At 42.3% G+C, this 17,053-nt stretch overlaps 1 protein-coding gene across 2 annotated transcripts in view; it reads left to right on the top strand.

Annotated features, from left to right (window-relative positions):
* LTN1 (listerin E3 ubiquitin protein ligase 1) overlaps positions 1 to 17,053 on the top strand; it is a 386,602-nt gene that overhangs the window by 187,564 nt on the left and 181,985 nt on the right. For both annotated transcript variants that reach the window (XM_078658380.1, XM_078658379.1), the window contains one exon: positions 7,524 to 7,628. In XM_078658380.1, coding sequence (XP_078514506.1) covers positions 7,524 to 7,628 — 105 coding nt within the window. The remainder of the gene's footprint in view (positions 1 to 7,523; positions 7,629 to 17,053) is intronic.

Raw genomic sequence — 17,053 nt, 5'->3', positions numbered from 1 at the left:
AGTGTGAGACATAAATCAGATCTCTGGGCTCGTTCAGTTCAGTTAAGACACGCAAGGGGGTCGGCGTTTCCTATAAGAGGGTAAAACATATGAGGACTAAAAAAAAACATGACGAGAGACAATAAACATTGTGCATTTCAAAAATAGAAGCAAAACACAAACATAAATAAATAAATCAATAAAGAAACAACACAAAAATATACAATGACATACATAAAGTTACAGTACATAACAATAACAAATCCACAAGAAATGCGCCAACGCGTGTTTCGGAGGTGAGAAGTTTACAGCCAATTCCTTCATCAAGACGCTGAGAAATAAATTGTAACCGTGGCCAGCAGCCATCTGATGATCGTGTGCAATTCCTGAGTCTGCAATATGCTGTATTGTGTATCTCTACTTCTCAAAATTCACCTATCACTTTCCGAAGACCCTTATATCAATAGCCTAAATTCATTAGTAGTCTTATGAACAAGTTGCTGCCGCTATATACACTGTTAAAAATGTGTCATTATACGATGTGATTTTAATAAATTGGTTTACTCCTACTTCTAAGCCCTAAGATTTCAAATGCCACAAGTGCAAAAGGTATATTTTTCTTGAACTTATACAGAACGCTTTATTCTTGAAACAATCCTTGGTACATGGCATTCCCCATTGTCTTTAGGGGTGAGAGTTGAATGGTATTCCAAAGAAAGTGGGATTTGTAGATGTTATTTGAAACTTTGAAATCATTTGCCCAGTGATTTAGGAGCCTTGAGAAAATGGCCTGTATGCACACATGTTGGCTGGTGTTAGTGATCGTTCTATGTGATTTCATAGAAAAACGATATCATGCAAAACTGAGAAACCATTTAATCTAAACTGTTTATTGAAAATTTTCAGAATGAATGGCATTTACAATTCTTAGAGTATCTTTTTGGTCGAAATTAGTTTTTGATGCTTATTTTTTAATTGTAAATGCAATGGTTGCAGGTCTTACTTTCAGAAACAGTTTTGTTGGAGATATTTTTTTCATTGCTTTACTTCAGGAGACATTTTACATTGTCATACAATTACTTTGGATGATTTTAATTTGCTGACCCATCACCACCCGTAAACACCATCAATCCCTGCCCGCTAAAACAACTCACCACACCTACGCTACACTCATCGCTGAAGCCTTAAAAACCCTTTCTATTCCAAAACTCCGCCATCCCTGAACCATAATATCACTCACTAGCTCTACTCCACTCATTCCTGAACCCTAAAATCCCATTTCTACACCCACATCCCACCCATCTCTTATCCCTTAAAACCCCTCAACACACTCAAACTCGACACATCCCTGAAACCTAAAAATCCCTCACCGCCCTTAAACACCAGCCATCCATGACCCTTAAGAACTCCTCATCACCCTAAACTGATTATCATTGAACCCTTAAAAACCCATTTTAGATCTTAACTCCACCCATTGCTAAATTCTTAAAATCCCTCACCACCCTAAACTTTACCCCATCCTAAACCCTAAAACATTTTCACCACCCCTGCCGCTAACCATAATTGACCTTAAAAACCTCAACAGCCCTAATCTCCATGCATCCATTAACCCTAAAACCCTTTGACACTCTTAAACTCCACCCATCCTTGAAACCGACCACACCTAAACACCGCTCATCTGTGAATCCTAAAACCTCTTGCCTCCAATACACTCCACCCATCTCTGAATCCTAAAAAACCCTTTCTATGCCCAAACTCTAATTATTCTTGACCTCTAAAAAACCTTTCAGCACCCTAAGCATTCCCCATTCTTAAACCCAAAAAAGCACTGTAGTCCTAAACTCCACCCAAGTTTATTGTTACTTTGGATTTTTCCTTAAAATTATTTTTCCTTTAACTTTCGATTCTTTTGTAATTCCTTTAAAATTTGTTTTCCGTGATTTGCTTTCCTTCAATGTGATTTCTCAGTTTTCGTTTTCCATAGTTCACACACATTAGTTAGTGTTATGATTTTGTTGAGTGATCAATCCTGACTTAAAAAGACTAGTGAACCTTAACAATACAGTGGGATTATATAATAAATAAGAGTGCAAAATTCTTTTTTTGAATACAATTATATTGTTTATAATTTTGTGAAGGATGCACCTGGTGCTTGATATCGTTCTCCCTTTCTTCTATCAGATGTAGAGCTTTTGAGATACAGAATATCTTACCTGCCTTACTTAGAAGTACAATACTTCTTCCATAAATTTCATGGTACAGTTCTAGATCCTTTTTGGGTCTGGTTACAGATCATTTTATTTTTTTGAATACCTCATGCTATTAATTAGTTTTTTTTTTAAAGTTCAAACTGAGAAAGTAGAGAAAGAGAGTGTAAGAAAAGGAGGGCTTTGGGTCTGCCCTTTTCAGCCATTAGCTTCCAAGTGTTTTTCTTCCTTTGCTGTTGCTTGTAAGGGTGGCCAGCAAGATCATGGCATTTTCAAAAATGGTCACATTGTCCCTTTTGTGTTCTCAATTGGATTTGGTTATGAGTAGTAGTCCTATTCAAGTCACTCTATTTAAAATAATTAAAATAGTGTTCTCTAATCTGTTTATTGCTTATTATTTAGTTTAGAAACCTAAACTTTAATTTAAGAAACTTCAGCACACTCTTTTCATATCAGTAGTGCAGTTTGAGAGCTCTAACACCTTCACAATAAAGCCACACAGTGATAGGCTATGTCCTGTAATCTACTTATGCTGTGCAGGGCTTCCAACCCAGGCGTAGCTCTCATACTATTTATAGTAGCAAACAACATGAGAGCCACGCCAGGATTAGTTGAGGGGGTGGGGTGGGCGGTGGAGTTTGGACAGCCAAACACAGCGCTCCATAGGAGGCTGGGGATTGTGTCTCGGGTTCCCCCACCCTCAGAGAAATATTGTACATCGCATATTGGAGAGGCATCAAGTGTGTGTGTCGGGCTGGGTGCAGCAAGACATCAGTCCATCGGAACATGTGTATCGCACTTTATTAGTTCGATTCCTGCTGCCATTTAAGTCAACATGCCCCACCTTGCAATGAAAGGTAGTAAGGCACCCGACCCAAAGCAAAGCATTTCAATTAAATTACTACCAATGTGTTTTTTTTTAATGAAAGTTTGTGGTGGCTCACAATGAGATCAAGGGGCAGTGCTCTAACACCCCTATGCATGAGCTGCCACTGTCATAGGGCATAAAGTAACAGTTGTGTTGCCTGAATTTTGACCAATATTATCCTTTAGTGGCCTTCCTGTCCATCACTAGTGTCTTCCTTATCAGCGTGAAGTAACCTCGAATTACACCCGAGTGAATTGGACCTAGTTTCTGCTTCATTTTTCTTCATTTACCATGGCATAATACAGGTGAAATTGGATTGTATGCTAGCATCTTCGCCACCAAAAGAAGAGTATGTTGAGAAATTTTCAGTAACAAAAAACCAAACGTAGCAAAGTGACAAACATGGCAATCCAAGCCTTTTCCTATGCTACCCCAGGGATCTCTTCATCTGATAGCATTTGGCTGCGTAACAGTTTCCTACCATTTAAGGAAATGCTTTCTAATCAAAACCCAAAACTTAATTACAAAATACCTTATAATGCTTTCATCTTCCATTACTGTTTAATATATAGAAACGAATATCCAAGGTAGATTTGGGATCACCAGATCAGTGCCAGATTTTGGGGTCACCCCCATACCATAAATGCAAAATGATTAAGTTGAAGGAAGTCATTTACTCACTCAAGGATTACTCTGAAAATCTGTCACTATATCTCAATCCTGAACCTGCATTAGGGCACATCAGAGATTGTAAGGGTACATATGTACATCTTATGTTCATTATTGCAAACTAGTTCTGAAACCTGCGATGTCTTGTTTATTCAGAAGAGATCACCCGTTCATTACTAGCGGATAGTAAATAGTGATGTTGTAATAGCCATACAGAATCAAAGAATGATGACCTATGCTCACTGAGAAAGTCCTCCTCCCTATGATTCTGGAGTGATACTAAATAGTAGTATAAGTGAATGTAGTATACCAATTTTCTTTTGGCAACATGACACTAGATCTTTTCTGCTTCCAGATGACACCACACATTAGAGAATGAGATAACATATTCATTTTATTGTTCTGAATTGGTGTTTATATTGCTATTTCATATCTCAGTGAGCCCAAGCATGTTTCTGCATGGTCTGATTGTATTACTTGTATAGCACTTCATAACCCTTGCGAGATTGTGAAGTCCTGTTCACATAGGGTTACTACGGGAACACCCTCTACGCAGGAACCACCGCCAAACTACAGAAAAGACTCCAGCGCATACAGTACGCCTCCGCACGACTCATCCTGGACATCCCCCACCACAACCACATCTCCGTCCACCTGAGAGACCTGCACTTGCTCCCCGTCAGCAAGAGGATCACGTTCAGACTCCTCACCTACGCACACAAGGCTCTCCACGACCTGGGCCCCAAGTACCTCAACAACCGCCTCACCTTCTACACGCCCACCCGCCAGCTGCGATCGACCAGCCTCGCCACCGTACCACGCATTCGCAGAGCCACCCCTGGAGGAAGATCCTTCTCCTACCTGGCGGCCAAGACATGGAACTCCCTCCCCATCCACCTACGGCTGACCCAGGACCATCTCTCCTTCAGGAAGCAACTCAAGACCTGGCTTTTCGAGCAGTAACGGACCCCTCCCCCCCAGAGCCTTGAGACCCTCCCGGGTGAGTAGCGCGCTATATAAATTTGCTTGATTGCTTGATTGATTGCTTGATTGCTTGATTGATAGGGTTCTGGGTTCTTTTTCAGAGTGCATGATTGTAAGAGTGTTGTTGTTAGAGACATCATCAGGTATCAACAACAATGACATATAACTTCTTTTTTTTCTTTGTCCAGCTCTTGATTTTGGGTTGATCTGCTTCAGTATCTTTATTTCCTGAAAGATAAAATGCACTTTCATGATTTGAACGTTTTTAGAGTCCACGAATGCCATATTATTGAATACCAAGAGCCATATTACTCATAGTGTCTTGGGGCTCTAAAGCATTTCAGCCTGCTTTTTGCAACCCCGGTCACTTTGATTTTACACTAGGAGCTTCAGAGGCTTGTGTATCCTCTTCTGTGATTTGCATCGGGCTGGCCGACATTTGGTGCTGTTGCGCTCCTAAAGTGGAGTACTCTCATTTGCTTGGGGTGTAACCCCATGCAAATGAGGCAAAGCCTTTTCTCACTCACCTTTGCCCCATAACAGAGTGTTTGAAAGGGTAAATGCCAATCTGGAGGTGCACTGATGATGTACCACATATGAGATGGTGTATAGCTGGGTGGCCCAATTGAACAGGGCTCGGGGGACCCAAGGATCCTGCAGATACATTATCTTAGGCAGGTACAGTTACATACTGCACGCACCTGCAGATCGATCTTTGCCGCCTCTTAAAATTGAGGGTAGGTTCCTCCCAGTGAATGGCCAAGCAGTGGTTTACAACTCTGGCTATGTCTGGTGGCTTCAAACAATGGTTTTATCTTTCACAGATGCCCTCTCCTCAATGCAAGTGCACACTGTCGGGTTTTGCGCCTTCCTTAGGGATAATACATTCCTTTCTTTTATCTGGTGGACTGTCCTGGTCTGTCTGACTTTACACCACGGCGCAGTGTGTCCGATATGTAATTCTGTGCCAGATACCAACATATGCTCCACAACCTTTTTTAATACCACTTCTTCAGGTCAAACCATTTGCATCATTAAGTTCTATAATCCCTATTGACAATAACACCCATCAATGAGATGTATGAATTCTAATATTGTGAGCCATTACATCGTAGGTGTTTTATCTGTTCTTCTAGTGATAGAGCATTTTTGAATCAGAAAAAATGCTTTCTCTGAGTCATCAGTAATCAACAGCCCCATAATGTATAGGTGTCTGGAACAGTACCAGTACCTGCCAAGCCTTCACACATCCTAGAGTTAGCCAAGCAGAACACAAAAGGGTCGAGGCAAACTACTGCACCTGTTAATATAAGTAGCTTGATAGTGTAGTGATGGTGCGCAAGAAACCAGGAAGTACAACCCTCTTTACTTCCGATTTGGCAGAAGCCCAAAACACAAATGAGAAGAAATTGGAATCAGCACCCATCAAGAAATTACATAGCTTTCCTTATGCATTAAATAAGTCCAAGAAAGTGATACAGAAAGCAGGTCCAGAATCCACTGATGGTCGGAATATGTTCTTTATTGGTTAATCCAAACACTTAAAATCCAAGTACAAAAGTGATTCTCTTCTAGCCAACGCGTTTCGTCTCAGTCGAGACTTCATCAGGGCTCAAAAAACAAAGTTTGATGGTTTTCTAAAATGTCACTCTTAGTAGAATAAAGTTCAATGACAGGCATCAGTTCCATTTCTATCATATTCTGTAGTGTTCACGATAAGCTATGATAACGAATACGGGCGTGGTGGCCAGCAGCAAAAATGCTTGTGAAAAATTTAGTTACTTTGGTCTGTAAGCAGGAACTTAACATCAACTGTATTTAAGAACATGTTGACAGAAATAAGCAATTGATGGCTCTCGGAACTCAGTGTGTCCGTTTGTGTACTAGGTGACAGACAGTATGTTGTGGTCTTATCTGCTGGCACTGAATTCCTAAGTCCGAAAATATATGAGAACATACAAATGTAAGCCACTTTTGTGAAACATACTCTTTCCTTTTAGAGTCTAGACTGTGCCCCATTAGAGCATATACCTTTTAAAAATAAAAAAACAAACACGTTTTTGTGCCTTTACCGAAACGTTACTTTTTACCACGGCATTGTATGAATACATACACGTTTTCATCATGTTCAGGGCTTTGTTTTTTAACGTCTCAGATTGAATACTCACCTGTGGGCACCTTTCAGTTCCCTCTCTTATAGCGAAGACGTTATGTACAATTTCTGTAAGACTGTGCCCCTGAAGAAAGGTTATTACGAGTTGAATGTGCACTTTTAAAAATAGTTATTAGGTCATTAGTATGACAGCTCTTTTTCCATCAGATGAAAAATAAGTGCATGCACCATCAGGCCTTTCTTTTAAGAAAACTACTTTTGACAGTGAACTGTCCACCTGCATTTTAAGGTTAATTATCTAAAACAAGCTTTGCATTGACTCGTGCTATTTTTGGTAGATCATATAAATGCTATTGAGCAAGAGATCGTAAAAATGTGTACATTTGTATATCGATTTTTCAGTTCTTTAGTGCTTATATATATTGAGGAGTACTGGCTTCAATTTATCTATAGCAACGTGATATGATCTCTGCCAAGGGGAGCATAATCTAAAAATGTGAATTGTAGCGTGTTTGGTAATCCATGAATCAACATTTTCTGATAGTTCTTAATTGGGAAAGCATTACATTGTTTTGCCTTGGCATTTTAACAGTTCCAATCACCGACATTTCACACGAGTTTCCAGCAGTGAATTTCAAAGGCTATGTATGTTGTTTGTTCTGTCTACTAAATGGTAGTGATGTTCGCTTTCTCTTTTATGCAGGTCAAAAGAATGTGGTTCACTTTGGTCATTGGCAGCTGGTAAATTGGTGCAAACAACAGAAATTCAGTTTTGCGAGTTGAAACCATATGTTGAAAAAACAGAAAGGTAGGTTTATTTTTATGTGTTCTACTAGAAGACTTTCTTTTTTCGAATGCTTTTTGAGTGAAAAGAATGAAGACTCCTATTTTCTGGAAATATGTGGAACCCCATCAAGATGCCCCCGATAAATTTATGTGAGGATGGATAATATTTAATTTACTTTTCCTGTTACTTCTGCCCCAGCTATGTACCCTTTTATGCAATTTAATTGCTCTTTAATAATGCAGTTAAAATATTGCTGAATGAAATGCTGTAACGTTTAAAATAGAATAGTGAAATTATTTTGGGACGTAATAAAAACACAATGTGCTTGTTAATTCATCCTTGATAGTGTTGAGAAGTATTTGCAAAATATTGTGAGAATTGTGTTAAATATTTTTAGCGAAATCCCCTTAGGAACTAGCGATTGAGTTGTGTGATCTGCCACCCACACATGCGTTTTTAGGTTTCGACCTGGCCGGAGCACTGCGAAGCAGTGCCCCGCCCAGGCGAAAGCTATTGTTTACAATATGGGGGACTTGAACACTCCCCTTCTTCCATTGGCTAGCTCCATAAATGGAGGCTAGCCATTGGAAGAGAGTGGCTGTCAATCACGCTTTCCCCGTGAAAACGCGATTCGGGGGCGTTTCTGTTTCTTTTTTTAAGTACCGCCCTCTCCTCTTCCCATTGGCTTGAATTTTACCTTCCAGCCAATGGGAAGGGTAGAGGGCGAAAAACACGCCCCCGAATCTGCCGGCCGGGACACCCCCGTGACGTCATTCCCCGGGCCGCGCTGTGATTTGCTGCCGGCCCGGGACCTGACTTGTTTGTTTGTTCTCTCTTTTATGAGGTAAGTTGTGCCCCCTCCTGGCTGCTGTCCGTGTCTTTTTCACCCCCCTCCCGCCCGCTGTCTGCGTCTTTGCCCCCTCCCGCCCGCTGTCCGTGTGTTTTTCACCCCCCTGCTAAGCCCTGTTCATACACCTTTTTATCCCATTGTCTTTTGGTTTACCCTTAATTTATGAATTCTTTATTCTATTACCTTATTTCCTATTATCCTCCCTTCTTATTTTTATTTTCCTTATCTTTACATGCAGTGTCACTGTTACCCACCTATCCATCTCACCACTCTAGCCACTTAGTCCGTCGTATATTTTTACCTCCGCCGCAACTTTTTCTCGTTAGTCCATCTTTCTTTTTTATTGCGCACACCCTAACCTATCACATGCGAGTTTATTAAATATATTACCGGCGATCGGCTCGTCACCTAACCTTCCAGGGGAATCACTCTTCACCTTCTCGTACCCCGAATTCTAGCGAACAACGTTTTCTACTTCATGTAAGTGAAACCTCGAGTTAACATTCACGGCTACGCTAAGGAGCTCCGCTCCATTAGTGCACTTTGTTAAAGTCGATCTCCATCCCGTTTTTTTAGAATCACGTTAAAGCTGGCCCGTTTCGAGCCTACACCGTGAGTGTTCATCTAGCAGCTTCTTTATTAAACACCGCTACTATTAACCCACACGTTTGGTTTTTTTGCATGGTAGCTTTGTATTTTCACATGGTAGCTTTATTTTCTGACGCTTTACTTACGTTTCGGTTTATGTCTTTGAGCACTTCACTCACCGCCAACTAAAACGGATATCACCCTGTACCCGGTGTTCACTATCCTGTGTTTTTCACCATCACTTCTTAGCACATATCACTCGTTTGCATCGTCCACCTCTGTTTAGTATGACACAGTTCCTCACATTTGTTTTGATTTTAGGCACCTCACTGTCAGTAAACCTTGAATGCACATACCCTCCATTTACGTCATAGTAATGGATATCCCATTCTTCTTCATCCCTTGTAGATACCCCTTGATAAAGGGCTCCGCCTGAAATGCATAGGGAGTGGAATTAATTAACCCACATGCAAGACGCTTGTGAACATTAAATGAACCTGATATGATGTGAATATCAAAAAAACTTTTTCTTCATGAAATAAAATGCAAAGAAACTATCATAAACTTGATTGGAGTCTAACTGTTTAGAACCCCACGGTGTGCCTCCATCCAGGGATGCACTCACATTAATGCGTGCACACAACTCCTCTGTACCTCTCAGCGTCATTGGACGGTGACGCCACCTGGGAGAGCACCCTACCCACCTACCAAACTTAAGCCTAAACTACTGATTATCCTAGTAGTGCACCTCCCAACCTTTGATTGATTTGCCCCCCTCCCGCCCGCTGTCCATGTCTTTCTTTTCGCCCCCTCCCGCCCGCTGTCCGTGTCTTTGTTTTCGCCTGTACCTCTGGTGATGCAAAGGAGGAGTGTACTAACATGGGTAGCACTACACAAGAACATGGGAAATGACAAACTAATGGTAACTTCCAATCTAAGAAATGTGTTTGTAATTGGTGATTCTTGTTAATTAAGACCATCTTTAGTTTGTAGGTTTCGTTTGGGTGGAAGTCTTAAAGCAGCACATGCGGTTTATGTGCGGTGAACTGGTTGCACCTATTCAATGGACAGTTTTTCACCCACGGACAGTTGTTGCTGGACACTTGCAAAACAGTGGTCTCCAGTCTGATTCACGTTTATGGAGAGAGTTGCTCGGACCTGTCTAAAACTGCCTTACCTTTTGTGCTTTTTGCTTTCTAATGTAAGAAGTTGATTCGGTGTTCGGATGTGTGGGCAGTGCAAAATGTTTTGTTTGTTCGTTTTTTCCCCTCAAAGCACATTTCTGTAACGGGGAGTCTAGTGTTGGTAGCAGGTTTAAGGGAAATTCTGGTGCTCAGAAAATGCACGACAGGACCTTTTAGTATCAGTTTTCAAACGACTTGAAAACATAGCATCTGAATTTGTCCTCACTTTTTTTTTACTCCAGAGGCTGCCTCCCCCAGTGGGAGTGTTGCCCGCTTCCCTCGCTGCTGTGCTGGGTTTTCATCCTCCTTTGAAGCAGGTCTCTCTGGGGATTTCTCGGGTGACTGTCTTTTGCCCAGTCTTAGATGGTAAAGCTATTGGAACTTGTGCATTCTGTTTTTATTCACGTTTAACATGCCTGTTTTTCAGATCTCCTGGTCCCCTCGTTGTTTTCCGAGTCTTACTGAAACGTTATTTTTATGTGCAGCACTTAGATGCGTTTGTAATCAAACCAGACTTTCAAAATTCCCATGCGTGGGCATTTTCTTGCCTTACTTGTATGGAATTGTATATAGAAACGTGCAAGAAACTGGTATGAATTTAAAGGCCCGGTGTCCCTTATTCTGGCGTTTTTGAAGTGTGCACTGCCTAGGTTTAATACTATGTGCTGCCCTGTGTTCTCACCGTAGCACGAGCCTCGGGGTGTGAACAGGCGGTCACAGGAGGAAGTAATACTGCTGGGTAGGTGCTCCGGACTCCTTTAAATAGAAATGAATCTCCCCCCAACCCTGGTGTCCGGTGTAAATACGTTCTCTTAAAGTGCCTGGTAGGTTCACGAGATTCATGTGGATGAACCAAAACTTGGGGATACATGTAACATGGTATGAAAAAATGTATCGTGATATTCTGTCAATGCAAGTAGGAGGGCGGCGGTGGTACTGTTTATCAAGTAATGAGCATGGGCGGGAGGTTTTTAGGTTTCGCCTGTGTGTGTGTGTGACTGCTCCTGGGTGTGTGTGTGTGTGACTGCTCCTGGGTGTGTGTGTGTGTGACTGCTCCTGGGTGTGTGTGTGTGTGTGACTGCTCCTGGGTGTGTGTGTGTGTGTGACTGCTCCTGGGGGTGTGTGTGTGACTGCTCCTGGGTGTGTGTGTGTATGTGACTGCTCCAGAGTATGTGCGTGTGTGTGACTGCTCCAGAGTGTGTGTGTGTGTGTGTATGTGACTGCTCCAGTGTGTGTGTGTGTGTGTGACTGCTCCAGTGTGTGTGTGTGTGTGTGTGTGTGTGTGTAACTGCTCCAGTGTGTGTGACTGCTCCAGTGTGTGTGACTGCTCCAGTGTGTGTGTGTGTGTGTGTGTGCGTGTGACTGCTCCAGTGTGTGTGTGTGTGTGTGGGGGGGGGGGCTTTGGGTGTGGCTGGCTCTGGGTGTGTGGGGCTGGGTCTGTGTGTGTGTGTGTGTGTGTGTGTGTGGTAGTAATTGCTGTCTGCTGAGGTCGTCCGTAGGGTACAATAGTTCTCACATTTGCGAGAGGTTAAACTATTGGCAATGTAAACTTCTCCAAAGGCGAAACCGTTGCATTGTAAATGCTTGTTTAGTCTATGAAGAATCAGAAACTGTGCTTTCTGTATTTGCTTACACGCATGGGTCAAAACGTCATGCCACATTCATAAGTGTTTAGAGTAGGCATAGAGTAATGATGGAGGGAATACGAAAACCATATACAAACCTATACACTTACAATAATGAGACCCATATCTGAAGTCTACTCCCATAACATGTAACACAACATACAAAAGGGTTAATTATTTAAATGTTTCTCTCCAATGCCAGTGTCTTATTTTGCAACAAGAAATCCCGACTCATCTACTCGCCAGCTCAAATAATGTGAAAGTAAGATAGTTTCTTTAACTAAGGTAGGGTTTGTTTTGTTTTGGAGTGTCAGGTTTTTTGCCAGTTAATTTAAAGCGATTCAGAAAAGGGGGTGGTGATGAACAGAGTGTCTGAATTAAGCAGACCACTCTTACCCAGTCCGAAGATCAGGGCTTGATCCATCACCGTTATTTAGCTCACTGCCCCATCCCAGCTCAGAACCTGGCTATATGCAAATTAGTCTGTCCCTGGCCCAGTGCATCATGGGAACAGGGCAGACCAAACTACCAAGCCAATTCTTCACCAGAAAGGAGACAAGCTACCGGGGACCGGTTTCTGGCATTTCAGCCTCGTCGGCCCGGCTTGCTTGAATCCTGATGGAGCAGTGAGCAAGAAGCTTGTTTCCTTCCCAGTATAAGAATTGGCTTGGTAGTTTGGTTTGCCCTGTTCCCATCATGCACTGGGACAGGAACAGACTAATTTGCATATAGCCAAGTTCTGAGCTGGGATGGTGCAGTGAGCTAAAAAACGGTGATGGATCAAGCCCTGATCTTTGGACTGGGTAAGAGTGGTCTGCTTAATTCAGGCACTCTGTTCATCACCACCCCCTTTTCTGAATCAGTTAATTTAAAGCGGCATACTTAAAGGGGGGGAATGGGTCAATATAATTCTCCTTCGTCTATACCTCTAGTGCTCTTTGTTCAGTCTTTGTCATGTGGCAGGTAGTTAGCAAGTGATACCGAGTGCCAGTTTATTAAGTTTCATGGAGATCCAGTGGGGAGTGGCAAAGTTAAAGAGTGCTCAAAATATTTTTGATTTACTAATAAATTTGGCACCATTTGATGGATCAGCATGAAATTTGATAGGCACATTGAACCTTCGTTTACTATTTTTAAGTTTGCGCAGATCCACCAAGGGAGGGGCTGAGTTAAAAAGTGGGAGCAAAAAGGTGTTCAGTTGTTAATAATAGTGGCATTGTATGATGAATCTGTATAAAATGTTGCACAGACTTGGAAGGTTTGGTTTTTGATTGACATATCTAGTTTTGTGCCACTCTATTGGTGGGGATGGCAAAGTTAAAGAGAGGGTTTAGTAAAATGTTCTCTTCTAACCTTAGCATTGTTTGCTGAATATGCATCAAATGTGATAGGCAGTTGTCAAGTTACACCGGGTTCAGGTATTTAAGGATTTGTGCAGATCCGGGAGAGTGGGGGGATGTTGAAGGAGTTAAGTAGGCGGTCGAAAATGTACTAACTTTTGCACTGTGTGATGGAGGGCAGGGATTAAAAAAAAGTGTTCATCTGCTAATAAATTAGGCACTGTTCAATGAATTTGCAAACAATTTGACAGACTGTTTAGCAGGTTTAGCTTTCTCTGGGTTTTTTTCTTTGCATTTTATTGAAAGTTTATAACAACATATCTACTGTACAATAACATGATATGTACTAACTTAGATTACATGCAGGAATCTTTTGATAGTGGTACTCCCACTTGCATTAGATCTAGTAGAGCACAAGCCATTTCTTTACTGTACTTTTTCGTGAGTAGCGACTTGGGTGGTAACATTCAAATCTGGTATTAATGAAGGAGCGGATACGTGACAGGTACTTTGTGCTGAGGGTGGACACCAATCCCCTCGGATTATATATGTCCATAGGGCCAGGCCCGGGCGCCACTTTTGCGCCCCAGAATTCTTTTGGTCTGATGGCTTGGGGATAGTGGAATAATAGAATTCCAGTTGTGCATTGGAATAATCATCCAGCCATTTCCTGACTGTATGGGCCTTATCCCGAACCCAGACGTAGTCCACCCGCTACTTCTCCAGAAGCATAGCAAGGGATATAAATCACCACACATTACTTTTGAACATTGATTCTGCAGCCCAGGAGAGCTATTTTAGCAGATGACAGCAGTTTTAGAACCAGTCATGTCCGAGACGGTCCCGAACACCACACAGCCAAAAGTTTATTCTGAGAGGAGTGCCATGCAAGGTGGATGATGTTCATAGCCAGAGCTTTCCATCTACCGCAACTGGGATCATATGAAGCTATGCTCTTGTCCATGCGAAGGGGTAATCACTACAGTTGGTGTAAGAATTTGAAGTGAATGAGGCATGACCTGGCATTCAAGGAGAACCTCCTAGTTTGCTCGCAGCGATTTGCCCATGCTTTGACTGTGAGCACCTCACCTATCTCTGCCTCTCATATTTAGTCTAGCTTTAGGCTTGGCTATTGGAGCCTTGATCTGTATTGTGGAGTATAATGTGGTTGTTAGATGTAATGATTGATGATCAGTCTTAGTGTATTGCAGGAGGGGGGTTCCAGTCAAAAGGAGGGATAATGCTCTTTACACAGTGCCCGGAGTCTCAGGTATATGAGTTAATCCATCGGCAAGCACTGTTCTCCGACTATGATTGAGCTGTCAAGATCTGGGCAACTGGGTAAATATCTTCCACCTTATGTATCCCCCATGCTTGTAGCCTACAGAGAGTTTTACCAGAGAGATGAACTAGCGGGTAGTATGTCAAAATAGTCTCGGAGCATAGAGTATACTATGTGACATATGTTGATGTATTCGTCCCAAGTTAGCAGTGTGCAGGCTACCCAATTAATCTCAAACCGGCCGCAGACTATTGCGCCTAGTGAGTGAGGGAGAGCAGTGTCATGCCGGGAAGGATGTAGCCAATAGTATGCAAAGTGTGCTTGGGCACAGTTATAATAAAGCTCCAAATCTATAGTGTTCTATCCCCAACAATTGAACGGTATTGTCAATACTTTCCAACGCATTTTAGACTGTTTTCCCGCCCAGGCCATAAAGATCATGTGCGATCTGAGTGTTTAAAAAAATTGTGGATTCAATCTGGCAGACCCATTATAAAAAAGATAGTGTAGCCTGGATAATATAATACATTTAATCAGAGCCAGTCGGCCAATTAGCTTACTGTGGGTTATGTCAACTTTTGAGCAGCTCTGTTTGAGGGAGGGGAAATGAATGGGATGGCAATCATTCATAAATAACTTTTATGCTGTTTAATTAATCTGCTTGACAAATTAATCCTGGTGCAAGCCAGACAACCATGCAATAACCTCTGCTGCACACAGCCAAATGTGTTTTGGGAACAGCGCCTGGCCTAAGGCTGTGCACAGCGCACAGGTACATGGCAGACTGTACTCAGTGGGTTTTGGATGGCCATGGCACGATGGGAGCAGGGCCTGGCCGCTTCGTACGTTCACAGCAGGGATTAAAAATTATGTAACTAATTTGAAAACCAATGAAATTCACTGAAAAAAACACATTTAAAAAGTGGGTTATGATTGACTCAAACTCATCAAACCACTGAAATGTACCAGTTATTGTTAGCAATGCAAACAGCACATAGCATAGCTCTTGCCACCCATCATGCTGAAAATGCCAAATTGGCACAGGTACAGAAACAAACTAATAACAGTAGATGTCAGTTGTTTTAAGAGTTTGAGTCACTGTGTAGTTATTGTTAAGTCAGAATTTCCATAGGAAGAGCGTGTTATGTTTTCCTAATAACCATTCGATGAATCCTCATGAAGCTTAAGAGAAAAAAGTTCATTCAACTCAGATCGTTCCTGTAAAGTTTCTGAGTGATCTGGCAAGTACAGCCGAGGAAAAAAGGAAGTTGGAGGGGGGTGGCAAACCCTTTTCTGCAATGCAATTTCCATAGACAACGATGCAGAAAAAACAATTCACAGGTAACCCCTTCTGCTTTTTCAAGCTACCAAAGAGTAAGCGAGTAGCTTAAAGATCTTTTATTCATCACTGTCTATGATTAACCAAATACACATGTGTCTGGAATGTTATGTGTAGTGCAAAGAAATGTTTTGCTCCATCTCTTCATACTTCATGATGGACAACTAGTATATTTATTTATTTATTACTGGTAAGTACAAATTCAATGGCATGTGTTGCTGTAGATACACATGCTATGCATACTCCTGCCATCTAGTGTTGGGTCTGGAGTTGTGCAAGTTGTTTTTCTTCGAAGAAGTCTTTCGAGTTACGAGGTCAAGTGACTCCTCCTCTTGGTGGTAATGTACATGGGCATCGACTCCATTGTTGGTTTGGTTTTTCTTCGCCATCAGGTGCGGATGTGTGTGCTTCTGCTCCGTGTTTCGAATCTGTTTCGGTTCAATTCTCCTGTTCTTTTCTCTGTCTTCAACGGTTTTGTTGTCGCTCTCACTTTTCCTTCTGCGACTCCCATTAAAAAAATCCGCCAATTCGACTCCGTTTAATCGAAGCCACTTCAGGGCAGTGCCTTTCGGGGCCTACCTACTCCCTTGTTACCAGTCTTTACCGAAAATCCTTGACTGGTAATGAAACACACCCCCTTTTGGTTCTGTCCGCGTTGCCATGCAAAGTACCCTCAGACAGGCCAACGCTCTGTGTGCAACTTGTGCTTGTCCCCCGAGCACAATGAAGCTGTCTACAATGCTTGCAAGTCCTTCCACTCCAAAAAGACTCTTTGGGATCCGAGAGCTTGTCACCTCGAGATGTCTTACAGAACTACCAGTGGCACTCCCAACATCTTTGGTGAGGAGCAGGAGCAGCCATCGATCGACGAGGAAGGGGCTTCTCTGTCGATGAAAGTTTGGGCTCTGAGGTTGATGAGAACTTTGAGGTAGAAGACATTACTCCAGCTCAAAAGTCTGTGAGTACACCTCCCCTTTCACATGTTTTCCAACATTCTGCACTTCTGGTCGCAAAATCTCAGGTCTTCGGGCCACCAGTGCTATCTAGCCTTGATCGGCACCGAAAAAAACACTACAGACGCCACGCCTTTGGGCTCAGCTCTAAAAGCTCTTGAGAAGTCAAAGCCATTTACTTCGGCTTCCTCAGACCAAGACCACCAACCTGCATCGAGTCGATTTTCGCTACCGAGCCGACATCTTCCACCCAAGCACTAAGTGTGTAGTCTACTTCCAACCTAA

The sequence above is a fragment of the Lissotriton helveticus genome, chromosome 8 (assembly GCF_964261635.1).
Source record: "Lissotriton helveticus chromosome 8, aLisHel1.1, whole genome shotgun sequence".
Classification (NCBI taxonomy): domain Eukaryota; kingdom Metazoa; phylum Chordata; class Amphibia; order Caudata; family Salamandridae; genus Lissotriton; species Lissotriton helveticus.
The sequence above is the reverse complement of the archived record's forward strand: the minus strand, read 5'-3'. Positions and strand labels throughout refer to the sequence as shown.